Here is a 24,252-nt window from a genome sequence, read left to right as displayed (position 1 = left end):
GGGTTTCCATCTTTTTTTTTTTTTTTTCCCCCCTTTACTGTACATACAGGCCACTACCTGTAGGCAGCACAAAACAGAAATTCCCCTAGTCTTAATCTTGATTCAGACTTTCCATTAGATACTTCACTATGAAGATGCTCCGAAAGACAGGTTTGGGTTGATTCGGGGATCAGTTAGAGGGCTAACGATGGCCCCTGGCTGATCGTGGTCAGCCCCGTGTTCCCCAGTGCTTCCGAAAATATTTTTGGAAGGAGATTAGAAAGGATCCACGGTAACAAAATTGAGCTGTATTGGCCGGCCTTTGGGCTGACTAACTGTAAACCAGCATAACTGGTGAGCGGAGCGATGCTGTTTCATACCGTCGGGGAACAGCCCCAGCTATTGGGACAGGCTTTCTAAGCCGTGGAGTTGACTTTCCTCCCCCCACCCCCTTGCTCTTTACTTTGTTGATAACTCTTCATTGCACATATTGATTAATGTATGCAGGAAGGAGGGTAGTGTTATAAAAAACACAAGTAGCTGGCAAACGTTCAGGTCTTTTAGATGTAATCATCCAGTTTGGAGTCTTCATCAGCATATCAGGGTTCCTAAATTTAAATAGAGATCTGGAGAAAAACAGTGTAACAGTCACGTGCTTGGTGGCAAAAGCTGGGCTTTGTCAAAGGAGCTTTACAAAAGATTTATGATGAGTTTTGGATTCAAAACATGAATTTGATAAGGTCAGGGAGAGATGAAATATGGATAATGATACCACGCTTCTACAGTTAAAAGGGAAGTCTAACCCACTTCGTGTCTTTCAGATAACTGTATTAGCTCATAAATTTTCATAGAATTTATTTCTTTTCCCTGACAGACAGAGAGAGAAGTAACGTAATGAATGGTAGCTTTCACTTGCCTTCAAAAGAGCAGGAGAGACTTGGAGGGTTTGAACAGCAAGTCAGCAGGGAGCTACTCAACGTCTCTCCTGGAATCTGCGGCGTGTTGGGCTGTGTCGGTAGGGTGGGAACTGACCCTGCACTTGTGACAGCAGTCCCGATACCCCCCTTCTCTCCCATTTAACCAGGGGTACTTCCCTGTGCACGTCCAATCCTTGTACAACTTTTGGACTGCCTCAAAGGTAGTTACTTGATTTATGTGTGGTTTATGAGATTTTTTTCCAATGAGCCACTGAAACTTCCTCATACTGGCTTTCTTCCTTCTTAAATACATTCCTGTAAATGCTATTAATGACTGTGCTTGTTTTCCTTTTTGAAGTGTGAATGAAAGGTTAGGGTATTTGCTGTCTGGGTTATTTTACAGTGGCAGGATTCTGCTGCCTTTTGCAAAATCCATTTCTGGCTTGTGTATTTTGCAGGTATTTGTAAATTATCATGGTTTTCTGGCCAGTAGCACAGTTACATTTGTGTAATCAGTCAAGTGTGATAGACTGGATTATGTGCTAGATACAGACCTACTGTGGCACAGTCAACCCAGAACGAATTCCTATACCTACCAAGCAGGTTTTTGAAATGGTGAAATAGAGGAAAATGTGTATGGTCGCTTGTGTTATAACTCACCTCGTACTATGTGTTTGGCCTAGAGGAAAAAAGCACCGGGGAAGTGTCGTGATAACAGCTTCTGGTAACAGTTGGGCGCGGTCCTTGTCTTTGCCTTTTTTTCTTTTTGGTATTGCATGTATTTTTCATATTGATTAGTACTGAAAATGACTGAATTAGTTACTCTTCTCCCTTGCCCACACAAATGTAAATATGTATTTGCTCTGTGTGTGTGTAGCGAGAGAGTTTTTAGGCAGCAACACCACATCGGCTGGAAGGGAAGGGCTTCAGTGCTGCTCTTCCCTCTTTAAGTACGACTTGGGGTAGCGTGAGAAAAGGGTGCCAAAAGGTGTGGGTATGCGAATAGAAAACATGGATGGACATGGGTAGCTGAGAGCGTGCTGCTTGGTTTATTCTAAATTATACCTGTGGGTTGTGCGGCGATGTGAACGGGTTCTAGCTTAGGAAATGTCTGGTGTTTACCCATCTATTTAGAAAGCGGTATTTGGAGATTTTACTGGTTTTGCTTGGGTGAATGCTCACTGTGGGCTTGTCATGAGTTGAAGGGGAATTGAAAGTGGAAGTCCTGATGGCTCCTTCACAGGGCACATGTAGCAGTGAGGAGCCTGGAAACGAACTCACCTTCTTACCTGTGGAGTTATGTTCAGCCCGTACTCAAATGGGTGAAAGCTGGAAGTCCGTATAGTTAAAGAGGAACTTCTAAAATGCAGTATGTTCTGTATATATTTCTTTCTCTATTAAAAAGGGTATCCTGGCTTACTAAAAGAGAGTAGTATGTGGCTGTGGCTTGCCAAGAGTCTTTTACATACTGAAGCCTGAAGCTGTCTGCGCTCAAATGCTGCGAGGCATCCGTGCCAGAAAGCGTCCATCTGGTCCTCCGGGGGTTTCCACTGTAAGGAAGAAAATGAGGAAAGATCATTTCTTTCACACTAATGCTGCGTTTGTTACGTATTGTTGCTCACAGCTCCTATATGGAAATTATTGTGTATGCCTGATTTTGAGCAGAGAAGCCAGCTTTAATTTCATCTCAGCATAGCTCCAGTGAGTTGTTTGATTTTTGAGGGGAAAAAATGTTTGGCTCATTGTGGGCCATTTACTTGGCAGCTGTGAGGCTCTGCTTTTTTGGCAGATGATTGCAGACAAATTATAGCGTGGTGCTGGGATGACTGGATGGAGTTTTACCTTATCTTTCCTACATCTTGTCTCTTTCTCCCACTCGGGAAGGACTTGTGAGGCTACTTTCTGGTAATGCACTCTTAAATTTAATTCTCTGTCTGTTCCACTTTGTGTTGCAGACGTTCCTGTATGTTCTCTCTGGTAGGGAAGAGGTTTCTAACATGGCTGTGTTAATGAGCTTGATGGTAATAATCTGGTTGGCGTGGGGTTCTCTCTTGGATGCTCTGTCGGCGAGAGACGTTGTCCCACAGCAAGAGAGTAACATGTTGTGGGGTTTTGAGGGTGAGAGGGCACTAGAGTTTAGTTCTTCACTGTACTGGTTGTGGCTGGGATAGAGTTAATACCACTCAAAATCTTGAGGATGAAAGAAAAGGAAGTTTTTTGGTGTTCCTGCAGAAGACCGGGGGAAGCTTTCTGTTCGTGTTGCAGAGCTTTGCGTTTCTGTTCAAAGGATGTAGCTAAAGAACTTCAAAGACCAGACGCGTCCAGGTCAATCTTGGGATGTCTTTCTGCTACAGCCTGTATGATTTCTTTAGGAGGACAGATGAAGCTAGAAATAACAAAACTCTCTTTACATAGTGACTCTGATTTCCAACAGGGACCTGCTGCTGTCAGTGTTTTTCATCTCCTAGCAGTGACTCTAACAGGAAACCTAGCAGGCAGCCTGTCCTCCCACAGATCAGCTTTGCCTAGCTCTCCGCTCTTTTCTTCGTTGGAAGTCTCTGTGCAGCTCTTTATTTATCAGAAAGTTAATGGTATGTCTGTGGAGTGCTTGGGGATGAGAAGGGGTCTTCTTGGTGGTACTGTGCTAAACTTGGTCAATGCCCGCCTGTCTCTCAGGCCCTTTGCAAGGTATTTCTAAACCATGTGTTGGTGTTGGGGTTATCTCTCTGCATACCATGTGTCGGTGGTAAGTGCCCTTGTCACCTGCATCCAATTGCTGACCCTGAAGAGATCCAGGAGCAGGATCTCCGGGGTGAAAGGATGGTGCCACAGTCGTTCTGGGGGATCCTGCAGGTCATCTTCATGCGGTCCAGTACCTTTGCCTGTGCTTAGGCACGTCATCCTGTGACCCGGGGCATGATGGCTCGTGCCATGCACCAAAGAAAGTTGAATAGGGTTGGTTTGTGGTTTTTTGATGCTATTGGGTCTATTAGGCTGTTATTGGGCCTATTAGGCTGTTGCTGAGCTCTTGGAACGGCATTGCGTTTTATTTATCAAATTTGTATCAGCTGATGACACTTCTAGGTGCCAGAGGCTGTCAAAAGAAGGGGAAGTGGTGAAGGTTTAATGGTGCTGGAGAGGTCGGACTCCGGCCTCACTGCAGCAGAATCAAAGAGGAGCAGCAAGTCTCCCAACGCCAGCCGCGGTGGGGGGCGTAGAGCTTGCTCATGAAGCTTTCCCCTGGTCAGCTCAGGGTTTGCTGATTTGAGTAAGTGACGGTTACTATGTATGTGTGTTGTGCCTGTGATACAGTCATCCGTGAGTTGGCCCTCAGGACAGAGATGATTTTTGTGTTATTGTTCTTACTTTAAAAAAAAAAAAAGCTTGGATGAATAGTGGTGGTGCTGATTTATTTTGCTGCAGAGGGAACGAATCTCTTGCTGACCAGCTGCTGGTACAATATGTGCACTGTGATTTTATATCCTGCACTTTCTAGAGCTAATGCTATTTATACAACATTTTTGTTTGTTCGACTTTTAACTAGTAGTGTGTCAAGGGAAATAAAATCTTATTTTCTGGAACTGACTTTTCTCTCATTGCGCACGTAACTTTTCCTTGATGATATTCCCATTAACTACTTAAGTAATTGTTGAACTCCTTTCAACAACTCTCTCCGTTAATGAGAAAATGTGTTATCAGAAAATCTAGTAGATAGTCTATTTGATTAGGAAAGTCTTTTAAAATTTCAAAATCTGCAAAGTTTGAAATGTAGAAGTTTTAAAATTTTTCAATCTCTTCCAATTCTGAGAGGCTAAAAGTATAACTAACAGGCCATGTTTTTAGGTTAGGTTCATCAGAGTTTTAGGTTACTTAATTTTTTTCCTACTCTGCATGTAAACATCTTGAGATGAAAGAGAGTTTCTGAATTAAAACCATTCTTCTGCAGACTTTTTTCCCAGCCAAAAGTAATTTTTTTTCAAAAGCAATTTAGATTTCAGTTAATTGCCTTTCTCCCAGTTTTTAAGGAACGCACTACAAATGGAAGAAGAAAAGTGGACTTACAACTTTTCTCCTCCATATCCCTTTCCATGCACTGGGGTGGGTCTTCTGGAGCAGAGTTCAGCATTACTTCAGAGAGAGCTGCTGACTTGTGCCAAGGCTGCTCCTTCAGGTGGAGGGGTTATTGATGGATGTGCAAAGGGCTGGAGCCCTCCTGCTTCCACAGTCCCACCTTTGGAGGTGCTGTGTTTGGGCGGCTGCTCTGGGCATGCCAAGCCGGGTGCGGTGGGATGTGCTGCTGTGCGTTTCTTCTGTGCCTTGGGTACAGAGCCGCAGAGCAAAGGCACCGTGCCCGAGGAGTAGATTTTCTTCTCCCTGTAGGCTATAACTGAATGTCTTTAGGTTTGGCTGGTTTATGTGAAGCCGTATCTCTCTATCGAGAAAATGCTCTCTGGAGTATCTGCTGACAAGTGCCAGATTTTAAATGATCTCTCACACTGTAGTTAGAGAACATTAAATAGGGATGGAACAAAATAATCAATCAAGAAACAAGATGCTGCTTCTGGTCTAGATGGGAATCTTGTCTGCCAAGAAAGCAGAAGAGTGTTTTTTTTTAAATCGGGCTCAGTCTAGATGCACAGCCTGGAAGAACAGCATCAAAACGTCCCATTTATCATCCTCTGGCTGTTGGCCACGTTGGCAGAGAGGGTTGGGAGAGACGGTCAGGAGGCCTGTTTGGGTTTTTGTAAAGCTTAATTGGTAACATGGTATTAGAGAGACAGCACAGGCTTCAGAATTGGAGGGTGAGATTGCATTAGTTGAGTGGAAAGTTGGTTTTGGTCTGTGTGGGCGCTTGCAGGTTGACTGAGCCCTGCGGGACGGACGGCAGGGGGGACCTTGCTGGTTCTGACTGCAGGTGGTCTGTGGTGGAGACACAGTCACGGCAAAATGACTCACCGTCGCTGCTATTACAACTTCAAGTCCATTTAAATACTCTCAGAATGGTGAGGACTCGAAAGTTAAGGTTCCAGGCACAGGGGTGTTTTTTGAATGTCGTCATGGAAAACAGTGAATTGAGTTGCTTTGTTTTAGCAATGTAAGACTTTTGCGTTACAGCCCAGGGGTGTTTCTTTTCAGTAGCTCAATATATTGAGACATTTAAAATTAGAGTTGAGTAAAGTATACTGTACTTTCATTAAAATGCCTTGTTAATAACCTCTTAATAGAAAATTCTGAAGTGTTTTTCAGATTTTTACTAGGAGAAATTCTCTTGAAATAAAGTCTCTTTTCTGTAAGAACCCCAAACCTCCTCCACTGAAGAACCTTGCTTTGTTTCCGATATGGTATATGATTTTTATACTTCAGTTGTATGTACTGTTTAAGTTAACATTTGTCATGAAACAAAATGAAACATTTAGGGTTTTCAAATCCAGTTAATTATAGACATGTTTAAAAGCAAGCTTAGAAGTTTATCTAATAGTAATTATTGGTAATCAGTTGTAATTTTAATGCTTTCATTCTAGTGAAATTAAAATCTTAATGCTCAAATTTCCTGTGGAACAAGAACTTAGTTTGTTGCACTGCAGTATTTTGGAAGTGGTAAGACAGTAATGGCAGTGTGAGGGCAGTGGATCAGTCTGGCCTGTGAAACTCTGCCTGCACCCAGGTTTTTGTGAAGCATGATCCTCCCATCTCCATCACGTAGCTGGTCAAGGAGAGGAAAACTGTTTGGTAGCTTCAGGTTAAAATCTGAAGGAATAAAAACCCTTTGTCCAACCAATTGCTATTCTACTTTCCTACGCGGTACAGAAAATGAGGAGAGGGGAGTCAGAGTCGCCTTGCCAAAAGACACCCAGGCTGCCTCCCTGCCCTGGTTGCAGGGGTGACTGCCTTGGCTAGCGCCGGGCTGGGAGAGGCTGCGACGCCTGTGCAGCCCCCGGTGCAAACGGGCAGGAATTTCTGGAAAAGCAGCCAGTGCTGAGAATAGGAGCGCCAACTGCCTTCTCGTGACAGATTTACAAAAATAGGTTTTTAATCATCCTAGTCTGATGTATATTTTGCTCAGCGTTTAGAGGCCTGGTGAATTCTGAATATTCTGCTTTGCACACTTGCTTAGCAAGGAGATGCTGAACTTCAGCTCCCAGAGAACGTGGATATTTCAGAGTAGTGTCTAATACCAAGTTAATACTTTGTATTACCGGTCAAGCATTTGGGGGAGAATCGTCTCCCAAGATACCTTTCTTTTTTTCTGATTTGTTGAATGAAATGCCTGTAGAATAGTTATTGCATTGGTCAGAAATACTTTGATAATCCTCAAACTTCTGGGGAGAAATTACTCTTGCTCAGTGGAGCCTTGTGGTAAACTTGGGATATTCTGGAAAGGATTAAAGACCTTGAATTAATTTGTGTGAAGTTGCTGTGTTGGTGCTCTGGCCTTCCCCCGCCCAGCGCAGACCAAAGGCAGTGCAAGGCAGCGCTGTCAGATCAGGGGCCTTTTTCTCTTGATTCATTAAACTTTTATCATCAGAAGATGAATTCCTCAAAAGCTTGTCCTGCCTCTCTGGGTGGCTCTATCTGTCAAAGATATAAATCTCGTACAATGAAACTGCTCAGTACGCAGCCAGCTTTTTTATCCTTAAAGCTGTTGAAATGCAGGATGATCAAAACGGTCTTAGTTCACTATTTTAGTCAAAGCAGGTCAGTACTTGCTAATTTAAATGCTCAGAAAGGTAGGTTTTATTCTGATGGAAATTAAGGTCTTGTACTGAAACAAGCAGTAGTTTTTATGACTGGGATATGGCCCAGGGTCTCCTGCTCTGATACCACAGTAATTAGTCTCAGCATAGAGATCCAAATGGAACGGCTGTTCATCCGTGCTAAGGGTTAACAAGATGTTGGAAAAAAGAGAAGGCTTAAATGACGTTGAGAACAAGGTAAGAGAGGATGTAAACTAGGTGGTGTTTCATATGATTCCAGTTTTCTCATCATCAGGGCATTTCGTACATGTGAATAAATACTTTGTAGGTCTATTTCTTACATAGGTCCCCTTTCCTTCTCCTGTAGAGCTTCATAGTAAATGCTAACAAAGAAAACACAGTAATGGGAGCTTTAGGTTTAGGCTAATACAACGCTCCCCTTGAACTTGAAATAATAAAAAAACCTGCTGGGCAAGCAGTCCGGTTGGAGAAAGGGTGCTCCTCCTCTGGGTGAAGGCTTGGCCAGGCTGGGAAGTAATTTTTTGAAGGTGCTCTGCTCAAGCTGGGTGTCCGTGGCGTGGTTCTTGCAGGAGGTTGTGCTGGCAGATGGTGTGCCCTGCTTCAGATGGAGGATGAACATTCCTGTTGGTGGGAGCCCAAGTGACCCTGAACACAGGCGCTCGGTTGCACTGGCCAACCAGGAAAAGACCAAAGTAGAAGAAAATGCTGAAAAGCTGTCCCTCCTTTGTATCTGGCTTTCCCTCCCAAATATGTTGTGTCACTTGACTCAGCAGATTGGGAAAAGCCAGGAACTGTTGTGTGTGGGGCCATGAAAACCCCATTTCTACGGCATGCACTTTGCTCCGGGAGCTGCTGCCTGGGCTGTGAGGCAGCCTGGGTAAATAGGATAAATATTTTCCTCTTTCTGCAAATTTGTGTTGCTTTCTGACGTGTATATTTGTTTTACAAGTGCTTAATGAGGTAGGCTTTGCTGCTCTTGTTCACTGCTATGTACAGAAAAGAGCCTACAACTGCTGTCGAGGCGTGTAAGCTGTCTGTGGCTTTCTCCGGACGTCGGCCACTCTCAGGTGGCTCCCTGGGCTGTGGGAGATGCCCCCGCTTGCCGTTACAGCAGTAGCTTAACCGAGGCACGGAGCTGAACCCAGGCAGTGGGCTTGTCATCTGCTTTTATTTCTTCTTCACTGCAGTTAGTATCTGCAGCGTTTGATGAGGGGGTGGTTTTGGTTGTGTGCTTTACAGAACAAGGCAGCTGTGGGTTCATCTGGTCATACTAGAGAGTAAACTGCATTTGAGCTCTCTCCTTTTATTAACAGTGGCCCTGGGATAACTGCTTACTCTGCATTTTTAATTAGTTCTCTTAGGGGGGGGAAATATTTCTTTCCAGATAAAAATACATAGCCCTGATAATGTCATGTAATGCTGGTTAGAGCTTGAGCCCTGAGAATGGTCCTTGCCACGTCCGAGTTTCCTTTTCATGCCTGCTTCTGCCCTACCCTTTTTCTTCAAACTCATAATAAAATACTTTGAGCAGAAGGGTTTAGCCCTAGGTTTCATACCTATGTTCATTATAGGCCTTATTGTTATCCTCAGAACAAAAATAATTTCTTTGTCCCAAACTCTATCATTCTAAGCTTCAATTTTATTTATTTAGAAAATTGAAAGTGTAAGTTGTATTATCTCCTGGCACCTGAAGTGAAATTGCGAGTTTCACTGCTGCTTTGCATTGGCGTTTTTCAAAATACACAAACATAACTTTCAGCCCTGAGCACAGGCAGTAGCATTTCCGTGAACAAAAACAGAAATGAGGCAAAAACAAACAGAGAGGGGGTTTTGTTATCATTAAATCAGTTTTTTTCTCCTCTTTACGTAGGTTCCTAAAAATTAGCACTATGACTGATGGAGACTATGATTATCTGATCAAACTCCTGGCCCTTGGAGACTCTGGGGTTGGAAAAACAACGTTCCTGTACAGATACACCGATAACAAATTTAATCCAAAATTCATCACGACAGTAGGGATAGATTTTCGGGAAAAACGAGTGGTAAGTTGTCTCATACGAATGATACCACCTTCTTTTTTCTTTATTCATTTCTGCTGAGAACAAATTTTCTGTAATGTGTACTGCCTCTCTTCCTGTGGGGTACAGATGTGTTGATAATGCTTTTCCTGGTCTAGTTTTTGGCTTAAGCAAGTCACAGTTAGGAACTAGACAAAGGGGAAAGGTGCCATTATCCTTATCCCGGTGCTGGATTGTAAAGTTGTTTATTGCACATTGGTTTACAAGAGCAGGTTTCCATAGTGCTAGTGAATGGGGTGTGTTTTACGACTAGAAATAACTCTGGCCCCCAAACTCATAATTTAAATAGAAAAGATGGAAACTTACCGAAGCACAGAAGTTTCAGCTTGCTTCCAGATCACGCAGTAAACTAGTGAAGGCACAAGAAGCGGTTCCACCAGGTGGACCACGCTGCTCCTCTGAGTCGCTGCCAGCAGCAAGGCTGGAGGCTGAGCATACCGAGCCTGTGACCAGGAGTCCTCGTAGGTTAGGATCAATGTGCTTCTTAATGCCAGGTGCGTGAGCCTGCTCTGCCATGCTTTTTTGTTTCTTGATGTTAAATAGAAGATGAGAGTTTTCTGTACTGTCATTCAGATACTTTTTGTGGATGTGAGAGCACACTCACCTTGTTTTAATTTGATGTGACTAATGTATCTGCTCATAGATCCTGACAACTGATGCAGGCTAAATATAGGGGACAAATTCAGCTTTCTAATAGGAATCCCTCTAGCTTGCTTGAACAGTAAAACCATAATAAATACAAGATATTAGACCCTGGGCAATTATTTTAGTCATTTCCTTAATAGAAAGAAATGTAAATACTTGCCCAGTTGAAAGATGGAGACCTCTTTAAATTTGATTCTTTTTAACTTATTGTTTTAAGCTCCTATTATTTCACTAGAATATGAAAAGGTGGGCATCACTCCCCCATTCACCTTCATCTTCCCTGGCAACTTTTTCATGACTGCCGGTATTTGTGTCTGCTGTGCCGAGTTCAGTTTTGCCATGGTGACAGGGGCGCGCAGGCTCCGCCTGGAAGATGGGGGTTCAGGGGTCCCCTGAATAAAAGAACCGTGGATCTGGATTCTGTCTTGAATTTCTCATAATCAGCACTACAGCAAGTTCAGGCCGGTTAAACATGATGCTCGGGTCGGAGTGGAGCCTGGCTCCTTGTCTGCACTGTGGGATTGCACTGATGTAATAAGAGTAAAATATTAAGAACAGTTTTATTGCAAGGAAATGTCTGAACATGCAAATTGCCGGAATACTCTTTCCCTGGCTGGTCAGACACTCATTAACGTGTTTTGAACATGGGTGCTGGATTCTTTCCAGAAGGTTGAACTTTTCTGCTAAAGGTTGCAGACAGATTTCTTCCGTAATTTTCCATTACCGTACATTTTGGGGTAAGATAGTTTATAAGTGTGGGATAAACTACATCTTACATGAAATTACCAGCTTTGAAATGCCTTGAAGGTCTAATGAATAATAAATCTAATATTTAGATTTAATCTAATAAATTGTCTTCTAAGAAAGAGATCCAAAAGGTTAAATATGTTTTTCTGTTGTGTAAAAGTCATATTAAAAAATGACCCTGTGAGATTCCTTGTTTATCACGCTAAATATTACAGGAACATGCTCCAGCAAACCGGTTTAATTCCCAAATGTGGTGCGGTTGATCTGTTGATTCTTTTCTGGTTTTCAGATCAGGGACCTGCCACAAAGGAAAGAAAGGCATGCTGCAGTCAGAAGCTACCTGTTGAAATGACAACAGTTTACATAAGTCCACAGAATCACAGAATAGTCTAGGCTGGAATGGACCTCCAGAGGTCATCTAGTCCAGCCCCCAATTAATATTAACTTGGTTGTGCAGGAGAACTAACGGCTGTATTTTACAGTCCAGGGAGGGCAGGTGAGGAAGTGTTCCGCTTCCCCGGGTAAGGTCAGTGCAGCCCCTGGATACAGACGTGTCCATAAAGTCCATATTCTCTTGATCTAAATGCAAGGGCAATATTTGCCTGCTTTTAAAATTGCTGAGAGTCTGCTAAACTACCTCAGATAACAGAAACGGCTCATACTTATTTTATCCCTCTGTCTTTTACTGCAACAGCTAATTTACACGCTGTTTCTGCTTAATAAAGAATTGAGCCCCAGCGAAAGGTCACAGTGATTTCTTTAAGCACTATGAGTTTGCAGTTGCAGTTAGTAAGGAAGTCATTAATGTCCAACAGAAGTTAATGAAGAAAAAATAGCTTTTTATAATAGTGGTTAATCCTGTCAGTCAGCTGTAAATTTTGTGAGAACAGCAATGAAACAGAACACAGACAGCTTGCTCAGCACAGTGCTATGCCAAGTTTTAAAGAATTGGTATCTAATTTGAAGTGCTAAATATGACCAAATTATCTTTAAAGTGCAGCTTTCATAGACGTTTCATGTGGCTCCTGGGTTTTTAAATATTATCATAAGTGGCCCTCTGAAGTGGCTTTTAGAGGTAAGAGTCAGCTTTTACTGAAGGACTGAACTTTTACTCCTTACTTATCGCTTGCACAAAATACAAGTCTGTGACCCATGCGATGGATTTCAGTGTGAGCTGTATGGCTGTACTGATTGGACTCTCTCGTTAGGTATACAACAGCAGAGGACCAAATGGATCGCCAGGAAAAGCCTTCAAGGTGCATCTCCAGCTTTGGGACACAGCCGGACAGGAAAGGTAACAGAGTTCAGCTCATTGGAAAGCAGTTCTGAGTTTTTCACATTTCTGGTAAACCATTAGTCCATTCAGGTGAAAAATATCAGAAATCCTCATATTTTAGGACAAGAAAAATATCTTACAGAAATAAAGTTTTTCTGACACTGCTTTGATGTAGTGATCAGAGAGAGGATCTCGGGACTGGAAGAACTGAAGGTGGTCTGCTCCCTGCCTTAGCAGCACGCTGCCTCGTTTCTGGCACACGTGGGTTATTTGTTCGTTGGTTAGCTTTTTTTGGTTTGTTTTGTACTGTTATTTTGGCTTCATAATATGTTCCTAATCTCCTATGGAAGACATTGTATAACCTACCTAAGTGTCTTGTTCTTGTATTTCACATTTTTTCTGTTAGGCTGGATGGCAAGGCATGTTCTGATGAAGGCGCGCAGCATACAGGACTGCATTGGCACGCATGTAGCCATCAGACTGAGGGAAGTGGTTATTCCCCTTTATGCAACACTTCTGAGGTCACATCTGGAGTACTGTTTCCATTCTTGGGACCCCCGGTGTGGGATACTTTGTACTGATAAACTGAAGTCCCATGGAGTGCCATTAGAACAGGTCAGGAGGCAGAGGCATATGATGATCCGGTGAGGGCTGAGGGGGCTAAGCTTGTTCAGCCTGAAGATGGGAAGACTAAAGGGAGGCTAATTGCTGTCTTCGTCTACCCAGTGGGGAGAAGACAGAGCCAGACTCTCCTCAGGCTCACAGCTAAAGGGCAAGAGGTGGCGGTCACAAGCAGCAGCAAGGATATTCTAGCTAGGTAGAAGGACACAAGTGTTGACCATGGGAGTGGTTAAGCCCTGGAGCAGGTCGCTCTCAGAGGCTGTGCAGTCTGTGTTTTCTTGCAGGTGACAAGGTCCTGAGCAGCCTGATGCCTTCCTTAAGTCCTCTCCAGTTTGCGTGACTCGGGCTTGCTCAGGCTTTTCTATGATGAGCAAGCTTTCTGTTCTGTACTGCCCCAGGCTGGTTCCAGCCTCTCTCACCACCAGCATGCAAGTGGGATGGAGAGTTCTAGTTCAAGTCTTACCAATGCCAAGTACTATGGAAGAATTGCTTCTTAACTTACTTTTATGGTTTTGGTTGTATTTGCCTTCTTTGCAGCAGCATACAGTGGTTGACATGTATTAAGTTCATGACTGACCAGAATCCTCCTTTGCAGAAGGATTCTTTTATCTAACCAGTTGTTCCCCATCTTCTGTGTGCACACTTATTTGTTCATTCCAAAGACGTTCTTGACTTGTCACTATTAAACTTGATCCCATTATTTTCTTAAAGGGAGAATTGTGATACTGCTTTCTTAAGCTTCCCCTGGCTAGTTACATACACTGGTTTTTGCTATGATGAAGTGTGTAAGGTTGCCCTCAGTGTGACTACTGATGTCATCTGCCAACAAGGGAAGAAAATGCAACTCTCACCTATTTGCTGTGTAATAGCGACTGAAGAGCAGCAGACCGAAGCGTTTGCCCAGCGGGGAGGAAGGAAAGTCGTGATGAGGCAGGTTTCAGGTTTTCTGAGTGAGCAGTGCAAATACCATGTGGGAGGGGTTGCTGCTGGAAGAAAAGCAGAAGCAAGCTGAAATTTTGTGTCTGCATCTCTTTCCCTTACTCTCCAACACTGTGTATACACCTCTGCAAGAGATTAAATATTTTGAGGCTACTTCCCCCTCCCCCCCCAAAGAAACCCTAAAAGTAGCGTCAGGTATCATGACATGTTTCTGTGGAGAGCTTTTGTTTTAATTTTCATGGATGTCTGTCGTAAAATACCAGTTACTCTTTCTGGTACTGCTGGTTTGTGCGAGATTATATAGTGCTGTTTTGTGATGTGCTAGATCCCTGTGATATAGAAAACACCAGAGTGCCATTGCACAGTTTTCCAGCACTATTTCTTCACATTTCTGATTTGAACAGGCTTGTGGCCTTTTGGTGACAAACAGAGCTGCATTTCATGGTTTGTAGTTTCATCCAGCTCCGTAGCTTTGCAGGAAGCCCGTGAACCATGTCCCTTGTGAATGCACACTTAGGCAGGTCTGCTTACGGAGTGCATGTGTTGTCTAGAGCTCTGCAAGGAAAGGTTACCTTTTCCTTTTAGCTGAGCTTCACAGCAGATAGTCACATCGAACAATCAAAAGCATGTAAACAGCCACTTACTCTTCCTTTGTTTGCTTTAATATTGACTATATTGAGTAGTGCGCATCCATCGACTAAGTGTGTGTAATCTCGGCTGGTGAATCCATTTCTATCACTGATCTGTGATACACTAAATGCTTCGGTATCTTTTTTTTTTTTAGGCAACCTGTCTCGCTCTTGGTTAAATCAGGCAGAATTTGAACTAATAGATTAGTCACTGACAATGTTTATATTCTCACATATAAGCTTCCTCTGGTAAATTACTAACACACTGATTAATAAATGTTGACTGGTGTGATGCATCATAGCTAAAATGAAAGTCAAGGATTATTTTATTTTGTTTTTACTTCCAAGGGAACGTATGTCCACTAAATCTTGCAGACTCTTCAGATTTCAAGATATATTTAAATAGAATTTTTGCACAAGCAATTCAGAAAAGCTTTACTCTATCCCTTTTGCCTTTACTCAGTTCAGGCTTGCCAGAAAAGTGCTTACCTTAGAGATCACTTTGTATTAATAGAGCTATGTTTTCTTTTTTTCTTCCACCTTCAGATTTCGAAGTCTCACCACAGCGTTTTTCAGAGATGCTATGGGCTTTTTACTAATGTTTGATCTCACCAGTCAACAGAGCTTCTTAAATGTCAGAAATTGGATGAGTAAGTAGAACCGTAGAGCTTGCGTTTATCGGTTGACTTGAAGCTTTCTTGTGTATTTTAGGCTTCTAGGCTTCATGCACGTCATTGAGCATTTTCCAGCTCACAAACAAAGAAAGTAGTTATGTCTAGTGCAGCCATAAGTGGGGTACTTGCAGCCTGTAATTTGGGGTGAAAGCTTCATCAAATTGGAAAGATACATGCTCTTCTCTTTTGTGCACGACAGACTCTTTTGGGCATATTCTTCATAATCTTGTTTGGATTTGGTACAACTTGAATAAATCTGTTGCCTCTTGAAAATTCATGGCATTCGACACTTCCTTGGCCATACCCCATATTTTAGATGATATACAGGAGCTTGGAAACTGTACTTTGGATATTGCTGTTATCTTTATGGTGTGTTTTCTATTTGTGTGATTCCTTCCTATCTGCTTTGAGGTTTAAATTAAAATTAAGATTGGGCTTTGAGGATTTGGTTTGAAAGCCCATAGTGTTTGCTGTCGTTGGTTTTCCTTCAGACAACGGCTAGACCGAAAGTGAAACAAAGGTTAAATTCTTAAAGTTTGTTTTTAATTGAGGATATTTAGAGTGCTGGAAGGACAGAGGCCAGTACATTTCCAGCTGGCAGTTTTCCAGCAAACAAGCTGAAGGTGGGGATAACGTGAGAATCCAGATAGCTTTGTGAAAACAGCTCCATCTTCTTCAGAGATTCCTTCCTCCCACTAAACAATCCCCATCATCACAGTCTTCCGCTGCTTACCAAGCTGAGTCTCTAATATTCTTCTGTGTATACTGCGCCTTTTCAAGTCAGTCCCCTCAGGATTGAGGCAAGTGTAAGTAAATGGCTTTGTACAATTACTTACGAGGGGCGAGGCTGTGGACAGTACTTTCGCCTGGATCTTCAAATGGATAAAACTGCATTCAAACCACTGAGTATATCCAAGAGAAAAACGTGCTTGAGGATTTTGTCCTATACTTCTGAAGAGCTGCATTTGCAGATGACGTGGGATGTTGTTTGTACTTCCACAATGTCCTTATGAGTCTTGTAGAATAAAAGTTCTGGCTGGTGGAGGTTCTCCTCCACTAAAGCACTGTGTTTAGTGCACCTCATTGCAGCTAAGTCTTTTTGTATGTTGGTAAAATAAATACTGGAAATAATTTTCTAGTACCATTTCTACTTCCTATTTTGAAAAATTCCCCTTAGCAAGTAAATGTACGACAAGGAAATGTGTTTGGCATAAAGTGGTTGGCTGGTTAGTCTAGGATATTTTGAGGTGGGGAGCCAGAAAGGTATTTTGAATTATTTTGTCAACGATCTTGGTCTCTAAGGCGCTTCGAACATTCTCTTAACTCCTGTTTATTTTTGCTTCTAGGTCAGCTGCAAGCCAATGCATATTGTGAGAATCCAGATATAGTCTTAATTGGTAATAAAGCTGATTTATCAGACCAAAGGGAGGTAAACGAAAGGCAAGCAAAAGACCTGGCAGACAAATATGGGTAAGCAAATTATGACAGAAGCTAAATTTAGTCTATAACTGTTGTAGGTGCAGCTGATGACTGGCTAGAGATACTTGCAAGTATACTTACAAACCCTAAGATTTGTAGGCATTGCAGTATCACATACACCTATAGTGATATCCAACTTGCCATGCTTTCAGATCGACCTGTTTGAATAGGAAATAGATAGAATGAAACACACTGTTCTAGTAGTTTGGCCAAAATATTACAACATAAGAAATAAGGCTGGAATGAAACATTCTTACTAGAAAACTACATTCTTGGGATGTTGGCTTGTCCTGAGAGTTCAGGACAGACTATACCAAAGGCAGATGAACACTCAGTGTCATGAACTAAAGAACTAACAATTTCTGTAATTTGCTTTTCTAGTTAGTTTGGAAGTGGAGACACCTGTGGATTTTGGTCAGGTTCTAGGTGTGCAGTGGCACTGAATTTATTTGTTTTTCCCTGATGGATAATAAAACAGTTAATGGCCTTTTTCTTGTTCTAGTGAGCCTTCTACATTACTTTGCACTAAAAACACCTGCAGAGTGTCCTGTAACTGGATAAATTGGCTGATAGTTAATATAATTAGTAAATAGTGCTGTGGATAAAAAGAATGTGTATTTTTTTTCCTTAGTGGCCCTTACTGTACAATGAGGGATGTTCAGAGAGAATTGGGCCAGCAGCAGAAGATGGCCTGAGAGACTGTGAGGAGTAGTAAACAAATTAGACTTAAAAATAATAAAAGAATATTAAAGAGTTGTGTGGAGCCAGGTAAGGAGGACAGTGACACTGAGGAGACGGTAGCTCATGCCCGATTTCATACGATGGAAGTGCTGGAGTGATTGATAATCTTCTCTTCTGAAAAAGACAATTTGGAAGGCAATATTCTGGATTCAAAGGGGATTTCAGAATGGAAACAGCCAAGTTAAGTTGCGCTTATAAGTAGGCAGGAAGGGAGGGAGACAGTACTTACAGGGACTGCTAAATAGCAATAGTTGTAACTATCTGCCTAAAAAAAAGGTTTCTGGTATGTTCTGTGGTCTCTGAAATTTTCTGTAATGCAGACTTAGGTTTCTCTTTAAAGTAGACTTTCTGGTTACCCGAAAGACTTTTTCAGCCAAGGTTTGTGCTGATGTTATCGCAATTTGAAGTCAAAATGCCAGGATACATTTTGTAAATTAATGTGGCATTTTTGTGCTCATGTCATCATGCCACCATGTGCTTAGGAGCAGGAGTTTGGGTTCTGCCCAGCAAGGAAGTAGAGTCCCGACAAACCAGAAGTCTGTCCCATTCATTTCATTGCCACTAAACCCACCATTGATAGCTGCACTGAGGGTGTTACAGACAGTTGAGTCTCGGTTGTCTTTAAAAGTCTCTCCAGCAAACCTTTTCCTTTCCACCGTAGCATACCGTACTTCGAAACAAGTGCTGCTACCGGACAGAACGTGGAGAAGGCTGTGGACACGCTTCTGGACTTGATAATGAAGCGTATGGAGCAGTGCGTGGACAAGACACAGGTCTCCGACACAGCCAACGGAGGAAGCTCGGGAAAGCTAGATTCAGCAAAACCAGAGGAGAAAAAGTGTGCCTGCTAAACGTCACCTCTAAACTGTGAGAACCAATGAAAATAGTTCATCAGAATATGGCTGACCTACCACCAAATTCAAACCGGCTTTCTTGAGCCGTGCACAGAAGCAAAGTTACATTGTTTTATTGGGGTTGTGCATTTTTCTCCAAAGAACTGGTTTAAAACTAAAAGCTGTGTTTCAGTGAGGCTCTTGTTCCTGATACGGTGCCATCTTAATGGAAAACTCTCCCACCTCTTCTTCCCCACTCCTTTTCCCCCAGCCCTCATCTTTATTTTTCATGTGATCAGGATACTGAATAGAGGAAAGTAGCTTTATTTTTTTAAAAAAGGAGGGAAAGAACCTATTGTCTGCATACACTGGATATTGAAATTAAAATGGAGGTGGGTGGTTTTCTAGGTCTGTGCCATTTTTCCACAGAATCCTGTTTCATTATAATTCTTAATCTGCATCAGGGACCGTGTGTTTTCTAAGGCAGAGATACAAAAGATTTTATGTGGCCTATTAAGAAAAACTTTTATCACTTGCACAGAGTAAGCAATGCTGTGAATCCGTCCTGACTGAATCACTGAGACGGTGGCTGGGGGGTGGGTTGCGTGTGTGTGTTTTGGGTTTGGGGGTAGGAAGTAGGGCATTTAATTTAAAAAAAAAAAAAAAAAAATTATCAGGGAATTGCGCAGCATTGCTTGTGTTGCCAATAATCCAAGCAGGGATTGGAGCGTTATGGGAAAAAGTATGGAGAGGGATTCTGACGCTGCAGGGACAGTTTATAAAGAAGAGAGTATAACGTATGGGAACAGAGATAAACTATATTTTATGAAACAACTTCTTACCATTAGCAAAAAATATTCTTCCCTCCTCAACTGAAGGAAACTATCTATTTTCTTCTCTTTCTCTGGGTGACTGTATATCGCAGGTAGGACATAGGGAAGAACTTGTGGCTGTTTGCACTGCCTAGAAGGGAACTGTAAACTCTGCTGTGCTGAGAGAGCCTCTAAGTTACCGCTACAGCTTTGTCGGGTCCTCCGTACACTTAGGTTTTCAACAGAGGACAGCTTTCTCATACTCTTAAATTCTCTGCAAGAGGGCAAAGTGGAAAAAATGCGATGTGGGGACTTGGAATCATGTGAGTCCAGAATATGTGACTGACGGATAGAAGTGTGTTGCAGAAGTTTGCAGGTATCTCAGCGCAGAGGGTAGAAGTTGCTCTGTTGGTGTGCTGCAGCGGAAGGGTGCAATGCAAAAGATTTCTTCTACAGGTGAAAGCAAGTTCTAGTGAAATAGCAAGCTGCTTATCACAAACAAAGACAAATACAGGAAAAAAAATTAAAGAAAAATACTATATTTATAAGTATAGATCATTTTCTAAACCAAGTCACAGCATATTTATTAGTCTACCCTGTCCTGTTTTGTAGAATAACAGTTCTGTTTTTATACAGGTGGTAGTTAAAGGTCTATTTGTGTTTATTGCGCTTTAAGCTACTTTCAAATCACTTGGGAGGGTACAGATTGGGGGGTAAAAACAGATCTCTTTACAAGTCAAGCTTAATTGGTTGGGTTGGCAGGATTGCAGACTTTCATTTATTTAAATATTTTCAGCTTTGATTGATTCAAAATTGCAAACTTTATGAATAGCAAGCTCATAAAGTGTTTCAGTGCTTCCCAGAAATGGAGAATTTACCAGATTCACTGCTGAAAAAATAACAGGTTTTTCTACCCAGCTCCTAAAATGATGTTTACTTGATGATTTGGCATGTTAACAGGGCAGATGGTACACCCGTAGGAGCAGACCCACTGGGTGAGTAACCAAATAGCTGCGATTACCATGCCAGAAATCTAACTTACAGGCTGTAAAGATTATATAGGTGATAGACTATACCTTAAGGCTATATATAGTGTATACTATACAAACAGGTATAATGCAGGTCCTTTTATAGGCTATAAACAGTCCTAACACCTCAAGAGGTGGAAAAGCTGTTGTGGTAGTCAACAGGTGATTTCTCAGGCAGAAGATGTAAGTAGACTGACAGCAAGCAGGCTGATACTCAGATAGGTTCCTCAGTTACCTGAGATACGTAGACTGGAAGTTCAGGGTTTTCTTTGAAGTGAAGTTGTATTGCTTTTTAATATGTAGCATAAAACATAAACCTGATTACAAAAAAAATAGTAATATGTCTTGAATTCCTGAAAACGATGATCTGAGGAGCTCCCTGTCTCACTTTCAAAGAAATCTCTCATTTTGTGGCATCAGATTTTTGTCTGTTGAACAGGAGTGAAAGAAGTTGCAAAGAACAGTAAATTACCAACAGTCAACCACAGCGTGTTTCCCAGAGCAGCTGAAGTATAGCTTGTCTAAAAGCTTTTACAAAACTGAAAGTGACTTCAGTAGCAGACAGATGATTTGTACAAAGGTGTGTAAAATCCCAAACCTGGCGCTGTTTCAAAGCACCTTGATGGAGCTCAGTTGCTTCTATTTATCTCTCCACCTGCTGAAACTAGCACTCTTAAAATAATAATAATTAAAAAAAAAGAAAAAAAAATACAGCAGTGATACCCAGAACAGTTTGGTCTGGAGGAAGGTTTCTCCTAACCTTGCCAGTGAGCTTCAGTGACTGTGAATTGTCAGAGCTGGCGGTCCGTTACCAGGGAGCTCTGTTCTGTAAGGATACAGTCTCGGAAACTCTCTAGCGCAGATGGAGTGAGCGCATGGCCAGCCCTTGCAGCCCAGTGTTGCTCGAGGGGTCTGCTTAGGAACGAAAGGGAAATGACTGTAGTAAAAATTCCATTGCTTGGTTTGTATTTATATACTTGCTAATAGAAGAAACTGATGATTATTCTGTGTTGTTGTTTTTTTTTTTTAAAAAAAAAAAAAAGAAATCTGTGAATGCATGTGAAACTATTATCCCAAAAGGATTTTGCCATCAAAACTTTGTTTGGAGGAAAGGAAGAGAAGTTTAGACATGTTTTCTTTCCTGGTAGGTGGTATAGGAGCTCTCAGTTACCAAATTAAGAGGAACATGATAAGTGATTCTAAATGGCTACTAACAGCTTTGCTGTTTATCAGGTTAACTCTCTTTGCAAAAAACTAGATAATGAACTCTTACTAAAAATCGCCTTCTGTCCCCTCTCCATCATCATTTGACTCTTGCTCCATTTTTTTTTCTTCATAACTATTCCTCTTAGGTTTCACATGCCCACCAGCAGATTCACATTCGTATACGTCCAGTTGGCGACGTCCGTCCGTCTTCCTGCAGCGTCACGGCTCTTGCGAACCCCCGCTGAGCAACTGCAGCCCTGCATGGATGAGTCAGGGCCACTCCTTGCTGCTGTGGTAGGAACTGAAAGCGATAGCAGTGTTAAGGTTCACAAGTTTTGTGTAATATCCAGGAAATAATGGTAACTGCAGCAAAGAAAGAACACTGCAAGGGGGCTACTCACAGTCTTACAGAGCCATGCCTGTATGGAAAGGAACTTTTCCATCCCACGTGCTGGAAGACCCTTTCCCACGTCTATCTGGTACTCGCTTTCTGGTTGAAGTGCGTTCCTTCACCTCTGCTATAGCTCTGTAATGGATCCTCTTAGGTAATTTTTCCAACTGCAGCATGGTGAGCTGGATGCACAGTGAGCCCCTGCTAGCTGCTTGTGACCTGCTGGAAAAGAGCTGGCGGGGCGGTGCGGCACAGCCGAGTCACCCGTACAGTGGGTAGTGCCATCCTGCCTACAGGCTGCAGGCTGCTGTGACGCCAGTGAGGCGCAGCATCTTGGCACAGCACTTTACTAGTTCGAGCTCTTCTGACTGCACTGTGAACTCCTGAATGTATCCCTCGCTGGAGCCACGTATCCTACCGTTTTCATCCTTTTCTCACTCCTGTTGCTCAAAGTGTTTCACTTTGACATGTTCAGTCCTATAAATTCTTCCAGGACACCGGCCTGGGAAATGAGTTTGCTTTCACTTAACGCCTCTGGTAGGATATGGCCTCATCCCATCCCACTAGAACTCGAATCGAGATTCTGCTGTTGCAAAATTTGATTATACATATTTGAATTGGAAGTTAAGCATTTGCTTTTTTTGAGCACAAATACAGCTTGTTTGCAAGCCTGCTAGATATCCCGCATCAGGGCTGGAGAGGGAGAGAAGATCCTATGATACTTTATCCAGGGTGATACTAAAAATTAAATGTTAGTTGCAAGTATTCCAACCCTCTTGAATTTCAGTCCAGGCACTGGTTTCTCAAGGTCTCTTTTTGTGTCCTTTTAAAATTATCTTAGTTTTCCAGTATCTCTCCAGTAAAGTGCTCTTCCTGCCGACTTTATTGTGCAGCGTGTGCGGTAATTTCTGAACTGCATAGTGCTGTGCACTGAAAAAGGTGACGGTAATGCCAGTCCTTCAGAGATGCGACTTGCGGGATCTTACACTGAGAATAATTTTGGTCTCCTTTTCTCTCTGTGTAGTTCTGCTTTCCTTGTCTCCGGCAGCTGTCTCAGGCTGTGATATTTACCAAGACAGTTCAAGTTACCCGACTTCTTGAATCTGTTCCCTTAATTCTCTCGGCGTGTCCCAGTTAACTCACATATACAGCGTAAGGGCGTTATACTTCTCGCCTCATCCTTAGAGCTCACCATAGTCCATTCTTCTTCCTGATCTACAGTTATTTTTGTCCTCCCAGTTTTAAGCATGAATGTAAAAATGTGGCATCAAAAAATGTTAATACGGTATGCTAGAGTAGTGCTGGAGTGCTGACCTATGGCTATGGGCACCACAGTGACCCCCTGGTCGCAGCTCCTTCCGTTCGCCTGCAGCCTTTGGCTCGGTCTGTCTTGGTGAAGGAAATGTGTCCCTTACCCGTTGCTAAATATTTGCGTTGCCAAAGTCTGGTGTTGCTGCTCCGTTTATGAACTGCCACACTTAGTGAATTCAGACCCTGGGGGTAATACTCGGAGGAGTGAGGAAACTTACAGTCAGCAGGGAATGTCTTTAAGCCGGTGTTGCTGCTCTTACTCTGACATTCATGCAGCCTCTGCTGACCTTGCCCTCACCTTCCCCAGCCCATCGCCTTGGAGTAGTAGTGCCAAGACTTTTTTTAGGAACACAAGAAAGGAAATGTGCTGTTGTCAAATGGGACTTTTTTTTGATGCATACATTGAAAGTAACTTTTTGGCTGTAGAGATCACTCCAGTGGTGAATTTACACTGCCTGTGTTTATGTTATGCCACTGCAGTGCCTTGGCCAGCCCTGCTACCAGGTGGGCAAGGGGAGATGCTGGCCAGTGCCAGGGCAGGGTCCTGTGCTGCTTTGCATCCTCAGGAATAAAACAAGTTACCTCCGGAGACAGGTGGAGGGGGGTGGGAGTACCTAGGGCTGGCTGGAAATTGCAGGATAGAAGCGGTACAAGAGGCAACACGCTTTAGAGAAGAGAAATGCCCTTAAATGTTTACAGTGTTTACCAGAGAGCCCAGCTTGAGAATTGGGTCTGGAGTGTCTCTGTGAAGTAAGGAGCTATTGTCGGGGCAAAACAACTAGAGCTAAAAGGGTGTAAAATGAAAAAAAACTGCACAGAAGTACCTACTCCATGAACATACAGATTTACTTATTATTTTATTTTAAATATTGTCCAGCCATGAAAAAATTATTCCATCAACTGAAAAAGGCCAGGAGAGTATTAATGGCTATTCTTCAATGCAGAGTTTTTAGATGCTTAAGCAGACGCTCTCCAGAATTCCTTACAGGGTCTGTTGCTGACATGTAGCAATGCCCGTTCAGAGCCGTGAGAGGATTAGAAGCGTCTGAGGGCCAGGAGATAGCGTGTGGCGCGTGGTATATTTTAGGCTTCGCAATCATTTAAGCTTCTGCTTTCATTTTATGAAATATTTTTGTCTGTGATCAGCTTGTAATATGTGTGGTTTTTTTTTTTTCCTTGTTCTAGTGACTCACTTCCAAATAAAAGCATTTGGCAGGGGAGTGACTCTGC

General features: G+C 42.6%; 1 protein-coding gene across 2 annotated transcripts in view; it reads left to right on the top strand.

Annotated features, from left to right (window-relative positions):
- LOC143171950 (ras-related protein Rab-27B) overlaps nucleotides 1-18,681 on the top strand; it is a 45,830-nt gene extending 27,149 nt beyond the window's left edge. For both annotated transcript variants that reach the window (XM_076361136.1, XM_076361138.1), the window contains exons 2-6: nucleotides 9,483-9,654; nucleotides 12,291-12,376; nucleotides 15,094-15,197; nucleotides 16,568-16,691; nucleotides 18,103-18,681. In XM_076361136.1, coding sequence (XP_076217251.1) covers nucleotides 9,502-9,654; nucleotides 12,291-12,376; nucleotides 15,094-15,197; nucleotides 16,568-16,691; nucleotides 18,103-18,292 — 657 coding nt within the window. In that variant the 5' untranslated portion in view covers nucleotides 9,483-9,501 and the 3' untranslated portion in view covers nucleotides 18,293-18,681. The remainder of the gene's footprint in view (nucleotides 1-9,482; nucleotides 9,655-12,290; nucleotides 12,377-15,093; nucleotides 15,198-16,567; nucleotides 16,692-18,102) is intronic.
- Nucleotides 18,682-24,252: the final 5,571 nt, after the last annotated feature.

This window comes from Aptenodytes patagonicus, chromosome W (genome assembly GCF_965638725.1).
Source record: "Aptenodytes patagonicus chromosome W, bAptPat1.pri.cur, whole genome shotgun sequence".
NCBI lineage: Eukaryota > Metazoa > Chordata > Aves > Sphenisciformes > Spheniscidae > Aptenodytes > Aptenodytes patagonicus.
This window is presented reverse-complemented; position numbering and strand designations above follow the sequence as displayed.